Genomic DNA, 9,334 nt, shown 5'->3' with positions numbered 1-9,334 from the left:
TCCTTAAGAGATTTGTGTGGATGTTAAGTTTTGGAAAAAGTCTGAAATAACCCTTAAACTTGTAGACAAAGGCTAAACCGAACCCCAAACTTCAAATCCCGGAAATCAGCACACCGAACTCTCTGATCCCGGTTTATTTTGAACCATGAGAGAGTTCCCAAAAGGGATTGTAGATGTGGCATGTTAAATCCCGGGATTGTTGGCTGTGGAATCGATTGGGCTGGCCCACCGAGCATGAAGCGAGTTTTTTTTTCTTAACACGCAACGTAAAAGCCGGAGTAGAACTTCGGACCTGGCAGAGTTGAGCTCATCCCGATAGTCACTAGAACAGACGACTATGAGTGATATAATCAGAGGCCCGAAATAGTTAAGCACACACCAAAGCGTTGAACTTTGATTTTTTGGGGGGCAAACAAATATTGAAAATGTAAACAATTTTGGAAAGGCCAAACATTTTGTAAACTGTGAGCACTTTTGAAAATCCCGAATACTTTAAGAAAACAACTATTTTTTGAAGAAACAATCAATTTTGAAAAAGCAAACACTTTTTGAAACATAAACATTTTTGAAACCTGAAGAAAATTTTAAAGTACGAACACTTTTTGACAATTTAAAAAATGGGAACAAATTTTCAAACCTGAACAAATGTGTAAAGAAAATATTTGTGACATCTAAAAAATATCCCGAGTTTAGATAAATGTATGTGGCATTTCGAAAAAAGTTTGTACAATGTAAAATAATATTCATGTGATTCAAAAAAATGTTTCGTCCATTCAAAAAAATGTAACATTTCAAGAATGTTCACGAGTTTCAAAAAATGTGCTTGTGACATTTAAAAAAAAGTGTATGCAATGTTAAAAAATGTTTGCATGATGTAAAAAAATGTGTCATACCCTTAAAAGACTACTCCCTCCGTTCCCAAATATAAGTCTTTCTAAAGATTTCACCAAGTGACTACATACGGAGTAAAATAAGTGAATCTACGCTCTAAAATATGTCTACATACGTCCATATGTTGTATCCATTTGAAATGTCTAAAAAGATTTGTAATTAGGAACGGAGGGAGTATATGTGACATGTGTTTGAAAATGTCTAACACTGTAAAAAATGTCCGTGTAGTTTATAAAAAGTTTATTGTCGTTAAAAATAATAATAAAACATCTATTTGGAAAAATATTAACGTGTATTCAAAAAAGTATTGAAAACATGTATTTCTAAAAATGTACGTAATGTATTTGAAAAATGTCGAAAGTGTATCAGAAAATAGTTTATGTGTGCAATAAAAATGTATATTGGGTACTGAGAATAATTAGACATGTGCAAAAAAGAAAACCGGTTACCTTTAAGGAAACAAAATAAAAGCAAAAGAACAAACAATATGAAGAAAATAAAAAAACCAAAAGTATAATGGAGAAAGAAAAACCAGAGAAAAACATTAGAAAAACAAAGTATAATGAAGGAAATAAAGCAGAAGAACCGATGAAAAACTAAAGAATAAACAAACGAAAACAAAAAGAAAAAACAAAGAAAAACAAATACCAGCTAAATCCTCTCGAAGTTCAAAATAAACCCGATAAAAGAGTTTGATTGCTAATTTCAGGGATTGAGAGTTCAGCGTTTGATTTAACTTTCGCTTACAAGTTCAAGGTTTATTTTGGACCTTTCCCTGCAAAATTTATGGAATAATATCAACCTGTTTGTTTTTATACAAGTTTTTTAGTCCTCTCCAAAAACAAAGAAACAATAAAACACCTTTGATTTAATGAAATAGGTGCTTCCCGGACTGCTTTGGAAGCAAGCCACACACGGAGAGTTGCGTCTTCTCGCCAATCTCATCCTCATATTTGTTGTGTATCTTGATCAGATCAGTGATCACTAGTTCGCAAGAAGAAAAAAGATCAGTGATCACTGATTAGTCCTTTCCGACGAGAATGCGTGTGATTTGCTGCGTATTAGGGCATCCAGCGGCAACCTCGTCCGCGTACATGGGACCAGTTCGTGGGGATGCAAGAGGCAGCCATCCAACGCTAATTGCATATATTTTTACAACAACTCAAACCAACCGGATGAAAATCGTGCAAACACGGCTGGATTTCATGCAAACATGACGAATTTCATATAAAAAACCCGGATTTTCATAAACATGACAAATTTCGGTACACTTACATCAACGGTGCTAGTCCGACTCTGAAGGTACAATTAAATCTAGATCATCGCTCGCGGATCCCTTTTCTTCCTCATGTCCGGCAGCCCGATCACCGGACTGCCGGGAGCCCTGGAGGTATATGTTTTAGCGTAAAGGATGGCTCGCTTCCCCGCTGCTCATCGAAGTGGAACTCTCGGCTGATGCTTCAGTGGGAGCGGAAGGCAGATCGACGAAGGTCCTCGAAAGAGAATAACCAGGTAAGACACTGGATGTGTACGCCGATGTCGCCTAGGCGGTGGCCTTCGTGGGACCCAAGCGGCGGCGGACTCCCGTGTTCTACTTCTCCTCGGTGATGGCGGCGGACGCGGAGGCGCCGGCCACCGACTCGTCGCTCTCCGTGCACCTGGCTTCTGCCACTGGCTGCATGGCGCGGTCGCAAGCACGGGAGGCGCGGTCGCATGCACGAGAGGCGCGGTCACAGGCACGGGAGGCACGACCGCAGACGCATGAGGCGTGGTCATCGATGGCAGCGCTGATGCCCGTGCTGCCATGCTCCCCGCTGTGTCGGCGTCGATCAACTGACCACTCCTCATTGAGTGGGCATGGAGCGGCGAGTTGTTGAATCACGCGGCAGCTTGGGGCGGCAAATTGCTCCGTCGGGTGAGGCGCGGGAGGTGGAGCAGCGAGCTGCTTCGCTCGTATCCGATGGGCTCGGCGGGCCACCCAGTCGGCTTGTATGCCGGAGAACTACTCTTCGAAAGCCATCAGAAGAGTGATGGAGGAGGAGATTGGGGGAGCGGCGGAGGGGTGTGATTGCCCGGCGTCTGCCCTTGTTTAAATAGAGGACGAACGGTAGGAGCTCGGCCGACTTTGCGTTTAATGCTGGCCCGCTCATAGGTTTCTCGGCTTTCACGCGAGGTTAATGGGGGCGTATGAATGCGGTGAGAAGGCGTGTTCAGCCGGGCGTGCAGCAGACGGTGCCCTCGGCTGGCGCACCGCTTCAATGGCGGAGGCAGTGAGAGGTCGCGCCCGCCCTGAACCGTCTTCAATGCGGAGCAGCGCGCTCTACAACGGCAGAATGCGGGCAGCTGGCGCTGGGCGGGAGCACGCGCGGGAGGGGAGGAGTTTTTTGGTGGGCCGGCGGTCAGAAGCGGGCTTGTGAGCAGTCCGGACTCCTACAAATCTTTTTTAGTTTTGTCTTTAGTTTGCGGGAGAAATCGTGTTCAGACTCCTCTACGAAGGTGGTGTTGGATGACTTTCGCGTTCCGGTCCGGTTCGAACGGTTGCGGGAGGTTTACTGTCCGCCCTTGCTCCCTCCGTTCCGCTCCCCGCTTCATTTCTTGCTTTTCGAGTCGACGTGGGCTTGTGGCGTCCTACTCCGAGCGGTGCGTGCCGGGGAGCCGTCAGCCGTGGCGACCACACGCCGAAAGTTAAGTTAACCAGCTGATTTATGCGGGGTCACCGAAGCCGAGCCTTCTTTCAGCTACGCAATCGCGTCAGTTAATGATTTTTCAAGCAAACCGTAGATCGATCTCGCCCGGATCTTCGTTGACTCTGTTATTTTTAAATAAAAGTCTCTCCAATTTCAGCCCCTTGGTCTAGAGTTCTGATTGGACGGGGATCGTTCCCGAGCGTTGATCAGCAGATATTTTAGCGACGATGCGTGTCGATGAGGAACTCCCGTCAGTTTGCTTGTATGCATGTGCTACGCAGCTCTTGCACAGTTGTTTGCACACAAACACAAGCTCTGAGTCTCACGGGGAGCAGCCACCGATTGCTGCGGTGCGGAGCATACATTGGTGTGGTGTGTCCTCTTCCGTCGCCTTTCCATCATTTTTCTGACGGGGGCGCCGCTCCCAAGCTGTTCGGTCGAAGCTAGAGGGCCCGGCAGGTGAGATTTTTTTTTTTCATGCTCTCTGTATGTGCAATTCTCCATTCTAACTGAAGAATCAAGAATGTCCTCCTTGCTCCATGGATTCTGCCTTGGAATCTCACTCACAGCTCTCTCTCGAGCTCACTCGGAGCTAGTAGTAGTACGTGTGTAGAGCTCACTAATGATTAACGAACACCGTCCTCTGTCCGGCGGTCCGATGACTCCTCCGTCTCCCCCCGGACTCGAATCTGACGCTGCGATAATCTGCCCCCACTATGTCTATGCAGCAGGACAGGCGGAGGAAGCACCCGAGGCCGCCGCCGCCGCCGTCGCCGGGCGTCGAGCTCGCGATGGCGCCGCACTCGCGGGACAGCCGCAGAGTCCATTTCGAGGAGATCCGCGAGCTCGACGGCGACGACTCCGAGCTGGGGGCCGGGCACGCGCGCGGCCGCGTGCCGCCGTGGCGGGAGCAGCTGACGGCGCGCGGGATGGTGGCGAGCCTGGCCGTCGGCGCCATGTACAGCGTCATCGTGATGAAGCTCAACCTCACCACGGGCCTCGTCCCCACGCTCAACGTCTCCGCCGCGCTCATCGCCTTCGTCGTCCTCCGCGCCTGGACCAAGGCGCTGGCCCGCCTCGGCGTCGCCGCCCGCCCCTTCACGCGCCAGGAGAACACCGTCGTGCAGACCTGCGCCGTCGCCTGCTACAGCATCGCCGTCGGAGGTCAGGGCTGGCCACACATCACATCCGCCAATTTGGCAAGTGGAGACCTTGGATTGAGACGCGTCCTTGGATTTTTTCCCCCCTTCCCACAGGTGGGTTCGGGTCCTACCTGCTCGCGCTCGACAAGAACACCTACGAGATGGCCGGGGAGGAGACGGAGGGCAACGTGCCGGGGAGCTACAAGGAGCCCGGCATTGCGTGGATGACCGGCTTCCTCCTCGCCGTCAGCTTCGTGGGGATCATCGCGCTCGTCCCTCTCAGGAAGGTCAGTAATCAGTACGCTTGTGCTCCCCACAGTCTTGCTTGCACTATTACCTTCACAAGCTTAGTGATTCTGTCACACTTTACTCCTAGAACCGCACTTTACCTATCCTCCAAACTTGCTCCTCTACCAATGTTGCTTGCATACTGTCAAATTGGTCATCAACTCCTTGTCACCATTTGTATTGCTCTTGCTTCAACAACTGGAAAATGCTGGCTCCTCCTGCTGTCCTACGCGTCGGGCATAAGGTCTTTTTGTCTCTGTCTTGTTACCCTTGTTTGTTTATAAGGATATAAGACCAACTCACGGATTAGGCAAGCTGAACAAAGGACAAATCTACTTCGGTTTAGTTCGGTGATGATGTAGTTTGGCGTCAGTGCTACCATTTTCATGCCTTTTTCCCCTTCGAATTGAGGAGCTCCACGCTCCTGATTTCATTTCTATCATTTTCATGATATCCGATTGACCGGTGATTTGCCTCATTGTCCCTACTGAATGCGCCTTCTTTTTGGAGAAAAATAGCAGGAGGATTGCCTATTCACTATAATAAGAAAGAACTGTTACAAAATATAAAAGGGCTGGGCATGTTTTTGAATTTGACATGTTCCAACGGGATAGGCTACTAGGAGTCTAGGACCAATTGGATGTGCTGCACCGGAACTCTCCTCAGTACCCTAAGAAACCTTGGGGAACACCTTGTGGTACGTGAACCTCATTGACTCATTGTGCTCAAGATGTGTCGATTTTCTGCCCATACATTCCAGAGCATGTATATACAGCAGCCGTCTCTTCTCCTTGAGGACAATTGCCGCAACATTTCATTCTACCAGCCGTTGGTAGACAAAAAAGGGGAGGGTGGTGTGGAATGAAGCTCTCCCGACCAAAGGCACGCAAGGTCCCACACAACCTTCTGGATCCTGATTTTTAATTATATTTTTCCCAAAAAGGGGGCGTCATGCCTCCCGGCCTCTGCATCGGCGGAGCACACAACCATATCTTTAGTATTAAATAAGATGCAGGGCAACAAGGTCCAAACTTCTTACAAATAGAGTACAGAGGTACTCCCTCCGTCCGCGCATAGTGTACTTCTAGCTTTTGTCCTAAGTCAAAGTTTAAATTTTTGACCAACTATATACAAAAGAATAGTAACATATATGACATCAAATTGATATATTATGAAAGTACAATTCAAAACAGACCCAGTGATACTAATTTAGTGCCATAAATGCTGCCACTTTTCCCTATAAAGTTGGTCGTTTTAAAACTTTGACTTAAGACAAAAGCTAGAAGTATACTTATTCGCGAACGGAGGGAGTATGGCTCAAGAGACCTATACGTGGACACAAAGGGGGCACCATCATTTTTTGGATAAATTGCGAAAGTTAGGACTTGAACTCAAGACCTTAGGCTCTGATACCATGTTAAGCTTCATGCACTAGCCAACACAATCAAAAGTCCGAACTGATGGAAAGAGGTAGGCAATCTACATATACACTTCAACAACCTCCATCGGCCATCAAAAGGGGAGAGGGCGATGCCATGAGAGACCATGATGATCCTTCGATCATGATGCACTCGCGGGCACACAGCGGCATCGGCAAAAAGCCTGCCACAAGATCGGTAAACAAAGACCACAAGCCGGACAGAGAGTGAGCCATGGCTCCTACTACCTCCAATGGAGAAAAACCTCTCCGCCTTCGGCTGCAGCAAGTCGATTTGACCGTGCCCATGGGCCTCCATGATCGATTCACGATCTGACGGCGCCATAGTTGTGAGTCATGACGTGTGGTAATTATGGGAGGTGGCCAGCCCTATGGCATTGGTTATTATGTTTTAAAAAATTTGTTATTCTAATCTTCAGCTGCAATCCATTGAGAGCATAATTTTGAAAAAAAAAGTACATAGAAGTTTTGAGTTGTCAGCTATGTGCTTTAGTCCTTGGTCATATTTGGGTAAACATATTTTTTCTTGTGAATCCTTCAAAATGAACTTGATTCCGCCTAGTCTTCTCTTGGGTTACAAGAACTTCTATAAGTTTGACATCACATGTACACAGATGATTAATTTTTCTGTTGAACTTTGTAAATTTCAGATTATGATTATTGACTACAAATTAACTTATCCAAGCGGGACTGCAACAGCTGTGCTTATAAATGGATTCCATACGCCCCATGGAGATGCTATGGCAAAGTATGTTGGTTATTTCACATAACACGGGACTTGCAGATTCAAACACCATTATCTTTTTTTAATCAGTCCTTTATTTCTTCATGTTAGGCAGCAAGTAAATGCATTCACAAAATACTTCGGAATCAGCTTCTTCTGGAGCTTCTTCCAGTGGTTTTACTCCGGTGGGGACAGTTGTGGGTTCTCGCAGTTTCCTACTTTTGGACTAACAGCTTGGAAACACACGTAACATTGTCCACTTTGCTCATTGTGATATTAAATATTTTCTTGACCAGTAACATTTTTACCTGATTCTGGTTTTTCTTCTTCTGATTTTTTGGGGTGTCAGATTCTTCTTTGATTTCAGCCTCACATATGTTGGGGCAGGGATGATTTGTTCCCACCTCGTTAATCTGTCTCTCCTTTTTGGCGCCATTCTCTCCTGGGGTGTCATGTGGCCTCTGATCAGTGATTTGGAAGGCGACTGGTATCCAGCAAATATACCAGAAAGCAGCATGAGCAGCCTGCAAGGCTACAAGGTTTGTTTCTTTATTTATTTTTGGTTATTGTATACTGTGCACATGTCGACTATAATTCTTGTCGCTTACCTTGTCTCAATCTGCAGGCCTTCATATGCATAGCTCTCATCCTAGGAGATGGCCTGTACAATTTTGTCAAGATTATTGTATTCACTATTAAGAATCTGATTGAAAAATCAAATCTGAAGAACACAAAGAAAGGTAACCATTCTGACAAATGCATGTACGTAGAGTCTTTGTGATATATGTGGATAATCTATTAGGGTTCATGCTATTTTCAGATGAAGACATTCCAGTGCTTGATGACCTTCATCGTAATGAAGTTTTTATGAAAGACAGTCTACCTTCCTGGCTAGCCTACTCTGGCTACGTTGCATTGTCAGTTGCTGCAGTAATTATCATCCCCATGATGTTCCGCGAGATGAAGTGGTACTATGTTATCATTGCATACCTACTGGCTCCTGCCCTGGGTTTCTGCAACGCCTATGGCGCTGGCCTTACTGATATCAACATGGCCTACAATTATGGGAAGGTTGCCCTCTTCATTCTTGCAGCCTGGGCTGGAAAGGACTCTGGTGTAGTTGCTGGCTTAGTAGGCTGCGGTCTGGTGAAGTCGCTGGTGTCAATATCTGCTGATCTGATGCATGATTTCAAGACTGGGCATCTCACACTAACATCTCCCAGATCAATGCTTATTGCTCAGGCTATTGGCACCGCCATGGGCTGTATCATCGGGCCACTAACATTCATGCTGTTCTACAAGGCATTTGACATAGGCAACCCAGAAGGGCCCTGGAAGGCACCGTATGCTCTGATCTACCGAAACATGGCAATTCTTGGTGTGGAGGGTTTCTCTGCTCTACCCCAGCATTGCTTGCAGCTGTGCTATGGGTTCTTTGGCTTTGCAGTGGTGGCCAACCTTATGAGGGACCTCTTATCGCCGAAGTATGGTAGGTGGGTTCCCCTACCGATGGCAATGGGGGTTCCTTTCCTTGTCGGCGCGAGCTTTGCCATCGACATGTGTGTGGGAAGCTTAGTAGTCTTTGTCTGGAACATGATGGACAGAAATAAGGCTGCACTGATGGTGCCGGCAGTTGCATCTGGTTTGATATGTGGAGACGGGCTTTGGATCTTCCCTTCGGCATTGCTTGCACTGGCCAAGATCAGTCCACCATTCTGCATGGCATTTAGGCCTACACACTAGGACAGTAACAGGCTAGGTCTATGTACAGTTAGGAAACATACATCCTGGCAAGAATGCAGTAAATAGGTTTTGCATAGCTGGGCGAGATTGTAGCATGCACATGCATTTTTTTCTTCTTCTATTGATATGTTGCTGTATAGTTTTGGCAACAAGTCACACAAGGTGTAATACTGTAACATGTGGGAATAATCTTTCGGGGGCAGCTGATCCAATTGTTCATTGCTAGTTTCCAGCTGTTGTCATTAAAAGTACGAAAAGTCTAACGCCCACACGTGTGGGCGTCTGGCAACTCGCCCACACGCATGGTTCCTCGTCCAACCAATTCTGCACGAATCTTGGCGCGTTCTAGCAGTTTTTGTGTGCCACGTAGGACTAAGCTGGTGTGTGGGCATTCATCCGGTCGGGTCGCCCACACGTCCTT

The 9,334-nt window shown here is 46.7% G+C and overlaps 1 protein-coding gene across 1 annotated transcript; it reads left to right on the top strand.

The window, feature by feature from the left end:
- The first annotated feature begins 3,483 nt into the window (after positions 1-3,483).
- On the top strand, positions 3,484-9,132 carry LOC123054062 (probable metal-nicotianamine transporter YSL9). Its single transcript, XM_044477728.1, has 8 exons — positions 3,484-4,037; positions 4,307-4,742; positions 4,835-5,007; positions 7,097-7,194; positions 7,282-7,416; positions 7,520-7,709; positions 7,796-7,910; positions 7,991-9,132. Exons 2-8 carry the CDS (start codon positions 4,370-4,372, stop codon positions 8,911-8,913), a joined length of 2,007 nt encoding a protein of 668 aa, XP_044333663.1. The 5' UTR covers positions 3,484-4,037; positions 4,307-4,369; the 3' UTR covers positions 8,914-9,132.
- Positions 9,133-9,334: the final 202 nt, after the last annotated feature.

Source organism: Triticum aestivum, chromosome 2D (assembly GCF_018294505.1).
Source record: "Triticum aestivum cultivar Chinese Spring chromosome 2D, IWGSC CS RefSeq v2.1, whole genome shotgun sequence".
NCBI classification, from domain to species: domain Eukaryota; kingdom Viridiplantae; phylum Streptophyta; class Magnoliopsida; order Poales; family Poaceae; genus Triticum; species Triticum aestivum.
The sequence above is the reverse complement of the archived record's forward strand: the minus strand, read 5'-3'. Positions and strand labels throughout refer to the sequence as shown.

What these genes read in the sequence shown, in the direction of transcription:
- LOC123054062 (XM_044477728.1), top strand. Translation starts at nt 4,370, where the DNA reads ATGGCGCCGCACTCGCGGGACAGCCGCAGAGTCCATTTCGAGGAGATC. An exon ending in CTAACAGCTTGGAAACACAC is followed by an intron (nt 7,417 to 7,519) that starts GTAACATTGTCC and finishes TTGGGGTGTCAG; the next exon opens with ATTCTTCTTTGATTTCAGCC. An exon ending in TCTGAAGAACACAAAGAAAG is followed by an intron (nt 7,911 to 7,990) that starts GTAACCATTCTG and finishes TGCTATTTTCAG; the next exon opens with ATGAAGACATTCCAGTGCTT.